At 46.0% G+C, this 16,162-nt stretch overlaps 1 protein-coding gene and 1 long non-coding RNA gene across 2 annotated transcripts in view; one reads left to right on the forward strand and one right to left on the reverse strand.

The window, feature by feature from the left end:
- Nucleotides 1-5,745: 5,745 nt before the first annotated feature.
- LOC132656883 (uncharacterized) lies at nucleotides 5,746-10,901 on the reverse strand. The gene is made up of 5 exons (XR_009594665.1): nucleotides 10,626-10,901; nucleotides 10,353-10,492; nucleotides 9,271-9,379; nucleotides 8,482-8,585; nucleotides 5,746-7,984 (listed from the first exon to the last, which is right to left on the reverse strand). It is a non-coding gene; the product is annotated as an uncharacterized LOC132656883 (long non-coding RNA).
- A 15-nt stretch (nucleotides 10,902-10,916) lies between these two features.
- Dapp1 (dual adaptor of phosphotyrosine and 3-phosphoinositides 1) overlaps nucleotides 10,917-16,162 on the forward strand; it is a 48,951-nt gene continuing 43,705 nt past the window's right edge. Inside the window, exon 1 of the mRNA XM_021658831.2 lies at nucleotides 10,917-11,180. Within this exon, the coding sequence (XP_021514506.1) occupies nucleotides 11,080-11,180 (101 nt within the window). The 5' untranslated portion in view covers nucleotides 10,917-11,079. The remainder of the gene's footprint in view (nucleotides 11,181-16,162) is intronic.

The following is a 16,162-nucleotide window of genomic DNA, read 5'->3' on the forward strand; positions in this document are numbered from 1 at the left end:
GTGTAAATGCTAAGTCTGGACAAAGTTTAAGATCCCAGTCCATGGGACCTCTGGGCCCAAGCTTGAGTGGACAAGCTACCTCTGTGTGTAGAAGCCTTGCTGATGGAAAACACACGTGGGGAATTTCTGTGGGAACCTTGAGGCCCCACTGCTGGCCGTTCCCTTGCAGGAGCTGCAACCAGGATGCACAAGGACAGGAAACCTCCAGATTCCTTGGCTGCCACCACTAGAGCAGGAAAAGAACTGGTCTCTCTTTCTGAAAGTTTCGCCTTCTTTCCCTATGCAGTCTCTTGACTAACACGCACATGCACGCACGCACGCGCATGCACGGTGGTCCAAGGGATGGCAGATTTTTTCTGTTTTGGAGCGTTGATCAGGCTTAAAGCTGGTTAGGTCCTGAGGCACGTTGACCTGACGCAAGCTCATGGTATAAATCACTTCCCTAGGGACCACAAATCCATCACCACACAGTGGTGATCTGCACAGTCTGGACTGGGGTTTGCTGATGGCAATCAATCTGCAGAACACAAGACTCCCTTGACGGCTGTTAAAAATGAAGATTCCAGGGCCTCTGGTGGGGATTTGTCAGGCTGGAGACAACCCTCGGGAGACGCCAGCTCCCGCCCTTGAATTTTATTTCCAGTGTGCCAACTCCAAATTGCTCACTCCCCTGTTCTCTGAAACACACCCTTCCTGTTCCTCTGCAGATCTCTGGTTCCCTTCAGAGCCAAGTTCAATATTTCTGCTTTCATTCCACTAGGTCTCCGTTATGGATTTTACCGTCTTGGTCTGTGCCCTCCTCTGCTTCTCCCCTCTCTTCACAATACTTTTCCTGGAAACATCTTCTATTTCCCCAGAATTCTGGTCTTTGTCCCACTTCTACCAAAAAGTTTTCTCTGTACGGAACCATTGCAAACTCTTTCCATTGTCCTTCTGAGAACCCGAAGGTTGCTTTATTTTTGTTTGTTTGTTGTTTTTGTTTTGTTTTTAACCACTTAATGACAGGATTCTACTTTAGTAATTTTATAGATACATTCAGGTCTTATTTTAAATGAAAAAAAAAAGAAAATATTAAGAAAATCTCTATTTTACTTATTAGGCTAAGAAAAACAACAACCAAAAGGTTAAGCTCTAAAAGCATAGTGCATTTTGGGGGTGGGGGTGTTCTAGGAATAAAATGGAAGCTTTGCATTCCAATCACTTTTTATTCACTAAATCCTTTCCGTAGTGATCTGAGAGTTTTAGAAGTAGATGTCCCTAAATTGGTAAAGTGCTTGCCTAGAATAAAACCGAGTTTGCATCAACTGGGCTTGAGAGCAGAGGCCGGTAATCCCAGCCCTTTAGCGGCAAAAGTTCTATGGAGCTTGAAAACAGGCTGGAAAACCTAAGGCCCTGTCTTGACAATTAAAAAAAAAAAAAAAAAAAGAAACAAACAAACAAACAAACTAGGCCTTTAATCCCCAGCACTGGGGAGGCAGAGGCATGCAAGTTGCTGAGTTCAAGGCCAGCCTGATCTACAGAGTGAGTTCCAGGACAGCCTGAGGTACACAGAGAAACCCTGTCTCTAAAACAAAAACAAAAACCGCCAAAGCATTGAATGGAAAATAGAATTAAGAATTAAGCCATGTCAAACTTGACGGAGTAGGTTACACATTATTCCTGAACCGTTTTTAAAGGCGTAGTTTAGGGTCTTCCATGAACACGGTAACTTCATGAGACAGCCATTAGATTCAACTACTTTAATGATAACGTAAACAGGGGAGGGTGAAGCAATAGAACCAAACTCCTAAAACAACCGCAGCCCCAGTACAGTATGACTGCCACCTAGTGGCGAGATATCCTCAGCACGGGGGTCCTGCCTGAGTCCGTGTGGGGACACCGGGTACCTCATCCATAAACTAAGGCCTCCGCTGGGTGGCGAGAGTACTTCTATTTTCTGCAACGCCAGCTCATAGCTTCCAGGTTTACTGGTCCAGTTTCAAAGGAAGTCCTACAAGGACCTGTAGTGAGTCAACCGAAAGCGTATTGTTAACCTCTGACTTTCCCATTGACTTAACTTCAGCTCAGAAAATATTTTCAATTTTAAAAACGGCACTATGGTTTGCCAGGTTTTTCAGTCACTGGAGTCGGTAAGGAAAGAAAGGTGGTCTGAGGCCATGGGTCGACCCCGTCTTAAGCTCGGCAGAGAGGAGCCACGAATGCCTCCATGTTCCCAAGCTTCTTGGCGCCACCTGTCACACAGCAGAACCAAAGCCGTGTCTTCCACGACGTTCACCAGAAGCTCTAAGTCCCCTCCCATTCATTTCTCTCTTTTTCAAGTATAATTTTTTGAGACTTTAATATCATTACATCATTTTCTCCTTTTTTTTTTTTTTTCTTCCCTCCGGCTCCTCCCAGGTGCCCAGCCCTTGCTCTCCTTCAAATTCATGGCTATGATCCCCGAGACACAAGTGCAAGAGTTGTAGATGTTGTAGTTGTGTTGTAGATGTTTCTGTTGGCATCTAGCGCCACCTGAGACAGTGTGTTGCAAAGACAGCCTTCCTTAATGTGGCACGGGGGCCATTTGTACCTGTAGGTGTCAGGCCAAATATTCAGGATGTAGTTAGGGCTTATGCTGGTTTGGTAAAGTGGCGGCTGTAGGTTCCCTTCAGAGATCCATGACTTCACTAATGCAGGTTAGTCCGCTAGGTTTTCAGTACCAGCCACGCTTTCCCTCTTGTTGAAAAGGCTCCCTTTCACTTCCGAACTCTAACCCCAAAGTGTTCAGACATTTTGGCGGAGCTGTCGCCTCACTCTTGCCACCACTGGTAATTGTAAAGTTGACCCATTTTTGTGTCTAAGTTTGTACTAATCCAGGAAGCCAAAAATCCCACGAATACCACAGCTGGCCAATTGCTCTACTCATCTTGTTCACTATCACTGACATCTATTAACCAATAGGTGAGGGTTGGCCGAGAAGATAGACTGTCTGGATGAGGTCCATAGCATCCATGAGCTCAGGTGACGCGGTTTCACTGTGTTGAGTCAGCGGCTGCTTTTGCTGCTGAAATACAGTAACTTTGAGAGTTAGAGGTTTCGTTTCAGCCTGTGCTTTCTCTGCTCAGAAATCAGAGCCAGGATGATTAAGCACGACCTTTCCATGCAGATGGTGTCTTGCTTCATCAGCACGAACAGCACCTGTCATGCTAACCCCCAAATGCAGATGTTAGCATATTTCGGGACACAGTGTCTCAATGCAGTAAAGAAAGCCGGGTAGTGAAGGCTCGGCAGAAGGGAGCTTAATGATCCAAGTTGGACAAGTGCTCTGCGGTTCTAGGAATTTAGGGAGCATGGACAGTGTGGCGCTCTTCTTTACTTTTGTTTTGTTTTGGTTTGTTGGGTTTTTTCAAGACAGGGTTTCCCTGTGTACCCTTGGCTGTCCACCAGGCTGACCTCTAACTCACAGAGATCCGCCTGCCTCTGCCTCCCCGAGTGCCGGGATCACCGGTGTGCACCACCTCGTCCGGCAAAGCACTCTTCTTCCCCCACAACCACCTGGGCATCTTCTGATCGCTGGAACGCTGTCAGAACACTGCTGTCCAAATGCCCACGGATCCACTGTGATGGGAGGGTCTTTAAATACAAATGATCCTGAGCATCAGCGCAAAGAAACGATCCTGAGCATTGGCGCAAAGCAACGATCCTGAGCATCAGCGCAAAGAAACGATCAAGAGCATCGGCACAAAGCATGTTTATAACAAAAGGTCTTAAGCAAATCTGAATATTTGTTTTTTAAAGTCAGAAGAAACAAACTCTCCTCTAATTTCTTTTTTCTTTTTCCCCTAACCTATAGATGGGGGGTGCAAAGGGGGAGGTGTGTTTTATCTCTACATAGTAGCAAAATGTTGTGACAAAGATATGCAGGGTACATCCCGCCAACAGGGAACTTTAACCACCAAGAAATTCACATAATCTATTCAGTAGCGAGTAGAGCTAAAACAGAACATTCAGATTCGCAGGGTGAGATCAACAAAAAGAGCAACTGATGGAGGAGACGGACCCTGCCCAGTGCTAGAGGCAAAAGGCGTCCTAAGCCTAAAGAGAGGTGCATAGGACAATGTGTACTCTTTCACTAGAAATGAAGCTGGTGTGAATTCTGATCTACTGTGGGGAAGACTAGAGATGGTAATAACTCAACATCCTCTCACAAATGGCCTCTGCGCTAGGCTGGAGCTGAGCGAAGTGGGGAGGCGTAATTCTCCGGATACATAATGTGATACTCTGACATTATTTTTATATTCCCTATGAGTATATACTACATGTTGAGCGTGTGAACCCTTATATAATTTCCCACTCTCCCTTTTCTGCCACTCCCCACTCCTATTAGTCGTCTTTGTTGCCCTGAACAAGTTTGGATTTACTTTCACTTGAAATACATAGACATGATTTACGTGACCATATGAAAGCTAGCACCCACAGATGAGAGAAACGATGTAACATTTTTCTTTCTGAAACTGGCTTAATTCACTTCTTAGACCTGTCTCCAGCTGCATCCATTCTCCCAGGAATGACATAAGCGCATTCTTCTCTCGGCTGAAAAGAATCCCATTGTACACGTAAAATATATAATTTCTTCTTCTCCATTTCTCTGCTGTTAGACACCTAACTTGGCTTCATAACATCACTAATGTGACTGTTTCAGCAATAGGGAGCCCCAGTTCCTGTTTTAAAAATTGTTAGTTCTTTGAAGTTTTTAATTAATATGTTTTGATAATATTTAAGCCCCCCAGCTCCTCCCTGACCCACTCAACCCTGTATCCTCTTTTCTCCTTCACCCACGAAGTCCACTTTGTGCTGTTTATATATTCTTAGATGTGTGATCTTCACCTGGAAAATGGTCCACTTACCAGGCATTACACTCTTAAAGAAAACTGACTCTCCATCTCCTAGTAGCTATCAGTTTCCATTAGCACCTTGGCTAAGGGTGGGGCTTTGTGTCCACCTTCCCCCTCCATGCTGGAATTTGAGTCTGTCTGAGCTGGCACGGGCTTTAAGCATGCTGTCACAACAGTGAGTTCATCTGCGCAGCTGCCCAGAGAAGCTTCTATTAGCAGTGGCTGGTGGTTAACCTAGAGACGCACAGCTGGTCTAAATGCAGAGAATAAGAGATTGCAGAATGTTCACCCCTAAAAGGGGGATCTGTATCCCCCTTTCTACCGAGGCTCAGAGGGGGCATAACAGCTGAGGCAGTGATAACTACGGAGAAACAGAGTTTCCCAAACACAATAGAGCAGCAGGAAACACAGCTCTTAAACTGCCTCCAGCTTTCTACTCCTTGTAGGCCCATTATTTTACATAAGATTTTAGAGTTCCTGTCTGAAATTGCGGTTTTAGGCATACACGGTGGACTGAGGAAGTCAGAAGAACCATGCTTGATCCCTCTGATTTCTGTTCCACCAAGCCGTGAGGCAGTGAGGACTCCCAGATGCATGCTCCCACTGCTGTGGATCCACCTGCTTCTATGCCCTCTCCACCACGGTCAACTGTGTCCTCTTAAACTGTGAGCCAAAATAAATACTTCTTTCCCTAAGTTGCTTCTTGGCTGGCATTTGGTCACAGAAATGAGCTTCATACCTAATAAGGAAAATTAATACTGAAAATGAGGGCAATTATTATGAGGCAGGCAGATTTCTGTGAGTTCAAGGCCAGCCTGCTCTACAAAGCAAGTCCAAAACAGCCAGTGCTACACAGAGAAACCCTGTCTCAAAAAACAAAACAAAACAAAACAAACAAACAAAACAAAAATGTTTACTTCATGCTATGATGTACTGGAAGTATGTAACTTTTTTCTTTAGTTTTACAAGGGCTCACAGTTAAGAGATTGTCATTGGTCTCAGAAAACAGATTGGACATTGGGCTTTTGAAAGCATTTGAACAAAAACACCCATATAGACAGAACATTGACTTGATACACAGCCACTAAATGATGAGGAACTATCCATGGTGGACTTCCACTTGCAGTGATACCAAACACATACCACAGCTCATTTGGAGATCAAGGATAGCTCAGCTAACACAGGCCAAATGGTTCAGCAGAAGAAAAACTGACCTAAAGCAAGCAGAGTAACTCCCAAGAGAAATGAGAAAACCGCAGCCAGAGCAGTGGAGTAGCCCAGTGAGCAGAGGCATGTGACCAGTGGTGACCCAGAAGACTCAAAGGGCTTCTCTTCACTGTTTGGGTAGCCCTCGGCCCAGCTGGAAGTCCACTTGTCTGTCTTCCCTTTCTCGGTGACTAAAAGCAACCTTCATAAAATATTTACTGAGGATCTGGGAGCGCATAGCACGGGTCTCCGGACTTCTGTTTTCAGGACTCTAAATCCCCCAGTAAACCTCAGGCCCTCATGAGTTTGGGCTGCTATAACAAAGTCCTGCAAACCAAGTAGTTTATAAATAACACATTTCTTTCTCACAGTTCCGGAGGCTGCAGACCCAATGCCAGCTGTGCCAGAGCGCGTAGATCCTGATGAGGCCCATCTTCAGAGCTGTGGTTTGATGGCTTCTCACCACAGCCTCGAATGGTAGAGGAGACAAGAGTGTTTTCTGGAGTCTTTAATAAGATCACTGGTTACACTCATAAAGATGCCATTCCTGGGATCTTAATCACCCTCCAAAGGTCCGGCCTCCTAGAACTCTAGCAATGGTGTTAGGTATCAGCATGTGAACCTAGGGGTGACAGGACACACTAGTCCTTCACACTGACTCTAAAGGGTGTGCTAGAAAGGTGAAATTCAAAGTGTGTGTGTGTATGTGTGTGTGTGTGTGTGTGCATGTGAACACAGATAGATAGATAGATAGATAGATAGATAGACAGATAGACATATATATGTAATTTCTTAGGAAACTCCTTCCTCTGCCCAATTTCCTGATTTCTCAGGAGAGAAAGTTTCAACTAAATTTTATAACCTGAATTGAGCAAGTTATAATCATATCTAAGGAGTCTTACTATCTAATACAGAACCAGGGGCTGTTTATACAGACAAGAGAATAAAATGAAACAGAGCACAGATAACTTAAAGCGTGAACTGGCTCAGCGTTTTAGATAGCTTACTATTGCAGCAGAGATCACAGAACTGATGTGACATAAAATCCCTCAGTTCACTCTTAAAAGACATAGCAGCACAGAGCTTGCCCATAGAATTAGGAGGAGCTATGGGAGCAGGATGGGGGAACGGACATCGTTTGGGGAAACTGGCCTGCAGTGAAAACCGATCGGCAGTTATTTCCATAGCTCTCAGTTCAGCGTGAAATGAAGGCTACCCTGTTCATAGGGGTGGAACAGGCAGGTGGGAACAGGTGGGGAGGGTCTGTGATGGTTATTCTTGTCAGCTTGATCGGAACTGGAGACACTGAGGTCACGACATCACACCCCTGTGTGGCCTGTGCAGGTGATGCCACAGGTGGTTGAGTGGAGCTGGTTCCACCGACGGATTCAAAACGGAAGATGGAAAAGTGGCAAATCAAGGAAAGAGAAGCCTCACTGGTGAGTGAGGTCACTAGAGGACGTCTTTGAAGGCTATGCCTCGGCCCTTCTTTCTCCTCCTCTTGCATGCCAGCTGCACGCACTAAAATCTTTCCCCTCTGCACATGCGCACTACCTGGATGTCGGCTTCACCTCAGGCGTAGGTAATGGAACCTGGCGACCCTGGACCAAAACTAAACCAAGATTAGCCCTTTCTTCTGTATGCTGTTTGTTCAGATAGTTTGTTGTAGCGGCTACCGTGGGACACCTCCGCCCTTGGTTAGCTGCAGAAACTTTGGCTCGAGGCAGTCCTGAGCACAGAACGTGTCCTTCATTTCCCATTTACATTAAGTTAAGGGATAAAGAGGTCATGCTGAACAACAAGCAGGTATCAGAGGAGCTCAGAGGACCGTTGTCTTTGTTGACAGTTACCATGGGCTTTTCGGGTGACTACACAAAAGGCAGTTGTTGTGATATTCAAGCTTTCTGTAAAGGTAAATAAGAAAAAGGCAGTCTTCAGTGCTAAGGAGTAATTTCTTTTCTCCAGCTCTCATTAGAGGAAAATCAAGTATTAGGCGTCTTTATTCTAATGAAACACTTTTTTATATTTTTGGGTTTGTTGTTATTGTTGTTGTTTTGAGACAATGTCTCATTCTGTAACCAACATCGGCCTGGAATCAGTATGTGGCTCAATTTGGCTTCAAACTCATGGCTCCTGCCTCAAATTTCTACATATTGGGATTACAGATGTGTGCCACCACACCCAAACTCTCTAATGAAGTTAAAATTTGGACAAATTAACTCTCTTTATATTCTGTTGTTTGTAAAAGCATTTGTGACTTTAATGTGACAATTTAAAGGCTTACCAGTTTTTTTATAAATAAAATGTTTTTTTAAAGATGATAATAGAGATGGCACAAAGGATAAATAAAAGTGCCTACTGTGTGAGTGCGAGGGCCAGAGTTCAGATCCCGAGGACTCACCTGACATCTAGGCAGTTATAAAGGCTGCCTGTAATCCCAGTGCTCGGAGGGTCTCCCAGGCAAGCTGGCTGGTTAGACTAACCAGAGTTGGTTCAGAGGGAGACCTTGCTCAATTAATAAAATGGTGAATAATCAAGAAAGATCCTTGACATCAACTTTAGGCTTCCACATACCTGCGAATACATGAGCACATACACTACACCACATCATACCACACACATGCACACACACAATGATTCCAGATATACCTTATTGGTAGAATACTTGCCTAGAATGCATGAGGCCTTGGGTTTAGTTCCCGGCATAGCCAAAGGAGAAAAAAAAAAAAATCAACAAAGAATATGATAGCCCAAAATTGTTTAAACTACTCTATATACCTACATACATACACACACATATATAAACACATATACACATTCCTTGAGAGGGTATTTGGAAGCAATATTGGTTTCCTTAATTTAAAAAAGAAAAGATAACATTGGAAAGATGTGTTAGTGTCTAAGAGCACGATTGCTCTTGCAGGAGACCACGGTTTGATTCTCAGCTCTCACGTGGTGGCTCACAGCTGCCTGTAAGTATAGTCCCTCCAGTTCCGGGAAATCGGACGCCCTCTTCCAATTCCTACGGGTACCGGGCAGGCACATGGTGCACATAGAAGCATAAAAGCGGACAAAACGCTCATAGTCATAAAATAAAGAAGTTAGAGCTAAGCTGAAAGCAACATGTACACCGTCGAATACAAAGAGCGCTGTTAAATACCTCCAGCATTTCGTGGGCGCCAGCTCATACCTGGGACAGATGGGACCGGACAGCGTAGATGGTAGTGTGTGTGGAGGCAGGAGGGCTAGGGCAGGATGCCCGGGCAAAGGGAAGGATCTTCTCAGGGCAGGAAGGTTAGCTAAAAAGAAAAAAATCATCCTAGGTTGCTACTGCCTCCCCCTCGAGAGAGAAAGAAGACAGGGGGAGAATGTGCTAAAATGAGAATGCATGAAAAAGGCGTTCAAACGCTGAAGAATTGAAGAATGGCTCCAGGAAGGGAGCAGGCAATCTGCGGCACTGGCTGTCCCCCTTCCTAGGCCGGGTGTGCCCGGTCCCCGCCCCCCGCCCCGCGCTCCCCTGCTCCCCCCACCCCGCCCTTCTCCTGAAGCGCAACTTGTACGCCTCCCTCCCCGCAAAATCCTCAAAATCCTCTATCCGAAAGGACTGTGGCTGCCTGTGTTGTCAGAGCTGGTTCTCCCCAGGACTGTCTGTAGACACTGAGGAACGTCTCACTGACAACCAGAGAAAGCGAGGGCCGCGGGAACCCCTGAGAAGCGGCAGACAGGAGGAAGATTGCTAAGGAGCCATTAGCAGCCTCTGACTACAGGCTAAGACCTACAGTAGCACGTGCTCACGGGCTCGATCAGGTCTTTGTTTTAGCAATCTCTTTATGATTCCAAATGAAACAGCGCCCTGGTGATCCCTGGTTCGTCATGGGATGATGGAGGGGGTGCACGCAGAGGGAAGGCTCTTGATCCATCCTCTGTTGCACGTCCAGGCAAATGGAATGATCCCCTTTATAATAGTCTAGACACAGCGGGCGCAGCGGTGCCTATGATTAATCCCAGCCAGCACTCAGGGAGGCAGAAGCAGGCGGGTCTCTGGGTTTGAGGCCAACCTGGTCTACAAAGCGAGTCCAGGACAGACAAGGCTACACAGAGAAACCCTATCTCAAAAACAAAACAAAACAAAACAAAACAAAACAAACAAACAAGTAGTCTAGACACCACTGCGAGTCCAGCATAGCTCAGCCCACTGGGCAGTTTCTTCTGTCTTCCCCCGCAATCACTTCCCTTGTTTGTTTCTGCTTTTGCTTTTAAGCAGGCACTCACCTAGCCCAGGCTGGCCTCGAACTTCTGGTTTTTTTGCATCTACCTCCAGAGGGCTGGGATTCCAGGATTTTGCGTGGTGCTGGGGATGGAACCCGGGGCTTCAGGCATGCTTGCAACAGCCTCAGCCTCCAATCCTTCCTCTGTAAGAAAAAACGGTGAGTGCCCCCTGCCCTCCCCTTAGCCTCAAGGGATGTTGGAAAGAAATCCTGAGACAGTATGAAAACAAAGCAGGGTGGAGTGGGATTGGTTGTTTGACTCTGATTTTTTTTTTACCCGCTCTAAAGATGTTTCTGACGTAGAAGTTTCCTTGGTGTTCCTTGGGCGGGTGGGCGTGTGCAACCTCCTCTACGTACTGCTCTGCAAACCCCAGGCATTCAGTTACTGGGGAGAAGTTACAGTTCTGCCTCCTAGTCCCATCCTGGGTGGGTGGTCCTTCTGTTTCCTTTGGCAAAAACTGACTTGGTGATACATAGGTCGTGGGTGTCAAAGGTGCTCTGCCGGGGTTGGCACACTTCCTGACTGACAGAACACCCCTGCCTTTGCCTCAGGCCCAGGGTGGCAGTGTCAGTGGGAGGAGCCACCAAGTTTCACTTCCTTGCTTAGCCAGAGACTCGGGCCCCAGCAGGCTGCTATCTTAACTGAGGAGCAGTGTGTCCAGCGAGGGAGCCCAGCTCTCTCTCTTCCTACATCACCTGGCTGGAGTCAGCAATCAGAAGCAAAGGAACGAATGGGCAGAGCGGAACTTCGAGGAGGGAACATGAGTACCCAGGCTCCCTCAGGGCTGTGGGGCGCATCGGATGAAGGTGCAGACCTGCTCCAGGACTTGGGGTAAGAGCGCTTTTTCAGTGAGTATAGTTTCTCACTTCCATGTCGATGTTCCCTTGGATCATGGAGTGTTTTCATTATGTCGCCTCCTTCTGCCACCCCGATCTTCTACCTGGCCATCTCATAGATTTGGAGGAGCTTCCTTCTGAGGGGCTGGTTCATTGTAAAAGGGTAAGATGTTTTTCTAAAAGTGCAAAGAGTTAGATTGAGATAGTGAGACAAATATCAATGGTTGGGCACTCTTAAGAGTTGGGCCAGAAGGGGGACGTGTGCACAGAGTTCCTGGTTTCTTGGCTGCTGAGATGGCTTATCTTTAAGCCGAGGTGGCGGGGAAATGTGTCACCGGTTCCATAAACAGAGAAAAAGAACGAGGAAGTCGGTACAGCAATGTTGTTTAAATGGTTGCTGTCTTCTCACAGGGCCTGTGAGCTTCGGCGGGGAAGTGTTCTCTGTACAGGCAAGCACAGCCTTTCAGACGAACGAGATAACAACAGTTCTCTTTCAGATGGGCAGGTTTAGGTTAGGTGAGATCATCAGAGCCCATCAGAAGGGACCCTGATGACACTGGTGATGTTTAGTGAACAAAGAAGGGCTGCTGGGACAGGGAGTTTCCTTGGGGACCTTAGACTTGCGTTTTCTGAGGGAGGGAAGCTGGACATACTTTCCACATAAGCAGCTGGAATTCCTGGTCACCCAGCAAAATAAGAAACACTGTCACCTTGCTGAGGATGAGAGTTAGCACCAAAGGGGTTTAAACCCGGTCTTTATCAGTCACATCAGTGAAACAACAAAGCCAAGATACCCACCTGCCAGGGGCTCCATCCCCTGTGAAGATGGGTTCAAATCTCTGTTTATACTGCAGAGACTGTATCTGTGTGTGTGTGTGTGTGTGTGCTGTGTTACTTAATGTAAAACTTTCCTAGCACCCCACTGGCTCAGCAAGTAAAGGTGTTTGAGGCTAAGCCTGACAACCACAGTTCAGTCCCTGGGACCCAGATGGTGGAAAGAGAGAACCAACTCCTCCACAGAGCTGTCACCACAGGTACCCGCCACATGCACACACACGCACACGAAACACATACAGGGATAATTATAATAAATGCTCTAAAAATCACTCTCAGTGATTCCTTACATTTAAATATAGAGCTGAGGTCTCGGTGTGGGCCTGTACCCTCATCTGACACCGCCAGCTAGGATTTCCAATAAAGGAAACTCCCGATGAGGCCACCAGAGCTCTGAAATCTCTTTGTGCTTCTCTTGGAATAAAATGACAGAAGAAGCAAGGGCCTCTTCACCAAGGCAAGCACACAGTGAAAGCCTCACCGGTTGGCTCCCAAGATTTCGTAACTGAGCTTTCTGCTCCCTCAGTTCCCTGAAGAGACCCCAGAGGAGAAGTCAGACCCTAAAAATAGTCAACTCTGTCTCTTTAACTAAACAAATCCTGAAAGCAGGATCTATGCTTCAGAGCTCTCAGCCTACAAGGAGGACACAAATGAACCTGACCTTGGGTCTGTGCCCTACACCGAGGCAGAAGGGTGCAGGACGAAGCCAGTGCAGGCAAATCCCAGGCTTCCCTTCCTGGGCAGAGAATAGAGTCCTGATACCAAGTCCAGGGGGCCCAAAAGAGGTGGTGCAGTTGTATCTAGCTTTTTTCATTTCAGGAGACCTGGAAATGTTTTTTAACGTCAGAGTTTGGTTTAAGGAACAAGGCAACCTTCAGTCTCTTAAGAAACTGTTCTCTGTAGTGTGGCCAGTTGACCAGCCCTACGTACTAGACAGACAGACGGAAATTTTTATTTGCTCATTTTTTTTATTCTTGTTTTTATGTTTGACCCGGGGTATCCAGTAGCTCAGCCTCCAATTCAAGGTTACTGGCAGTGACTTGACTTGCTTGATCTTTCTGACTCCAGCTCCCAAGGGTTGCGATTATAGGTGTGTGGCAGCCACACCCCGATAATGGAGGTGTTTGCTTCCTTTAGTGGAGGCGAACACTCTACCAGCTAAATTACTTCCTCAGCCTCTGTCTTGTTTTAATTATCCGTGCCCCAGCCATGCATGGCAAAAGAAAAAAAAATCTGTCTCTGGGGTGAACATTTGTTTCTTTCCTCTACATGTCTCTAAAGCAAGACTGGAATTAAGAATCAAAGTATACAATGTATATTCTCGGAAGTGTTAGGCACAGTTTTACCATTTATTTTAATTCCAGAACTTATTAGTGGTTAGGGCTAAATTTTAAAATCACTAATAAGTTCTGGAATTCTGTCTGGGAGTTTGGGGCCTTGTGGTTAATAGCTTTTTTGAGGTACATTTTACATATGATGAATTCACCCATTTCAGTTTAAGGGTGCAACTGTCACTCTAGTCAATGTAGGTTCCTCCCTTGAAAAACAGTAAGGAGCACAGTTCATTTAAACATACTCAGTGGTCCACCTGTGTGGGGAACAAAGACAGCCTTGATTTCCAGAATTCCTTTATTTTTTCAATATTGGCCAGTTTGAGCTATTTGCTCTACCAGGGAATAAACAAATTTCAAACTGCTGAGGACTTGACCTTCATTCTGCAAAACTGAATATTTAATCACCAAAAAGAGCCAGCCAGCCAACCCTTGCCCCCGGCACACCAGTGATAGGCTTCTCACAAGAGATAGCTGAGGAATCTTGGCAAGGACTTGTTGCCTCTGGCCTAATTCTGAATATAAATGAAACTTGTTATTTGAACCTTTAATCCACTTTGGATCTGTACAAGCCTCCGGAATAATCCAGTTTTTTCAAAGCTCCATTAAAAAAAAGTTTGTTTATTTATTCATTCGTTTGTTTGTTTGTTTTGGTAATGGAGAGACAAGGATGTCTAGGTTTAATGACTTGAATTTTAAAATTATTTTAGTGGGTTATTTCGTCAGCTGGGATGAGAGCAGGGGCCTTGTGTTTCACCCAGATGTGAAGAGATGATTTAGTGGAGGCATACACACAGAGAATGGGGTGTGGACTAATCTTGGTTCTTTGGGCCTCGTTTTATTAAGGGCTCTGGAGTATGTAAATACCCTGAACTGGACCCGGAATGGCAGCAAATCCATCCCTGGGCCCCCAGAACACACAGGACTTTGGCAGAACACTGGCTGTGTAGTCTCTAAAGGAGACGTGGACCCAATCAAGCCACTCAGCTCCTTTAAAGTGCCAGCCCCAAAGCACTTGTTTTCTGCTTCAGTGCATTAGTGAGCCCCAAAGCAGAGGGGAAACAAAGTGTATTTGTTGTGTAGAAATGAACAAGTGCAGGCTCAGGGGGCAAGGCAGGGGAGGCTCAGCTCTGGGGCCAACTAGGTCTACTCCGCCATTTTCCAAACCAAGTAGTGGGGTAGGTCAGGCGCTGAGAAACCCAGCACTCCAGCCAGTCAGCAATAGCTCCCCATGCCCAGCTCCCGAGCAAGCACAGGGCCCCAGGACCACAGGACCACCAGAACTCAGGGTGGGCAGTGGTATGCATGGACCTCGTGTCCAATGTTCCAGGTCCTGTTTGCTAAGGGATTCTAATCCACCCACCAACAGGCCTGCACAGAGAGCGAGTGACAGAGGAGCAGCCAGCCAGGCCGCACTTCAGGATCACCAGGACACACAGACAAGGGCCAAAGGGGTGGGGATTCCTGTGGCTTGTTTATGGTTCAAAAACAGGAAAAGCTCCAGGGGAATTTCCAAGCTTTTAACTGATCATAAAGCCGATCCAGCTATCAAAGGAAGGTGATGCAAGAAGGACAGCAGTTGCCATGGCAACATCTGCTGGTTTAGATGAAAGAGTGCAGAGATTAAGATGGATGTGGATTAAGCCTGGAAAGTCAAAACCAGAAATGCCCTCTTCATCGATGGAACTTGTAAGGAAAAGAAGAGAGGCCCTACCGTTATGTTCTTTTTTAGAGTCCCTGGAATTCCAGATAACAGCTGCCAGGAAGGCCCCTTCCCCTCTGATACTGTCCTAGCCTCAGGCAAATTACATAGGCGTTCAAACTAGGAGTTGGATGAGTCCAGCCTGAAGCTAACGCAATGGTCATTTCCAGAGAAATTGTAAGCAAGAGCAAACATCTGATCTTTTTTTTTTTTTTAGTAAATGTTTGTATATACGGATATGTTCTTTTCAAGGACTGACATTTTAATGAGGGTGAATCAGTCTGAGAGACCTAAGCAGTTTGCAAAGCTGAAATCATAGGTTATGGCATAACTTTTAGAACTAGATGGTTCAATGTGCAGAGAAACATAGGAAGCTGTTTTTGTTTTTAATGAGAGTTTGTCTGTCCTTATTTGATTTACAATGGGGATGGTGATGTGAGTGATCCCAGCACATGGGATGCTGAAGCAGGATTTGTGAGTTTGAGGCCAGTCTGAGCTATACAGTGAGGCCCTGTCTTTAAGAAGGGAAAAAGGAAGAAGAAGAAAAAGACAGGAAGGAAGGAAGGAAGGAAGGAAGGAAGGAAGGAAGGAAGGAAGGAAGGAAGGAAACCAAAACCTTTACTGTTTCTCACATGTAAGAGAAAGTCAGAGCCTGGCAAAAAGCAAAACTGCAAAGTCAGCTTTGCAGTAAAGGTAAAGGTGACAAATGATTTTTGGCTTTGCAACCTTAGTGTGCCAATTACTCATACGTGTGGCTATGGCACCAAAGAAACATTAAAGAGCCTACACACAGATGACGTGATTGTGCCCAAACGACAGCAAGTGGATTTTATATACAATTTTCAGGCAGACACACACACACAATGTTTTTTTTTTTTTTTCCTTGCTATTTCAGATTGTTCAACCATTCTTGGTTTTCAGTCCATACAAAACAAGTAGTTGGAAGAACTGACCCTTGCTAGCCCAGGAAAGCCATGAGGATAAGTACAATGAGTCCCCATTTAAAGGCAGACACTTTGTGTACACTCAACGCTGGCTTCCAGAGACACACCCACTCCAGCTTTACGCTTGGACGTGAGAAACCTGGCAGGTAAAGTTCCAGACTGTCTA

The sequence above is a fragment of the Meriones unguiculatus genome, chromosome 10, assembly GCF_030254825.1.
Source record: "Meriones unguiculatus strain TT.TT164.6M chromosome 10, Bangor_MerUng_6.1, whole genome shotgun sequence".
Classification (NCBI taxonomy): Eukaryota; Metazoa; Chordata; class Mammalia; order Rodentia; family Muridae; genus Meriones; species Meriones unguiculatus.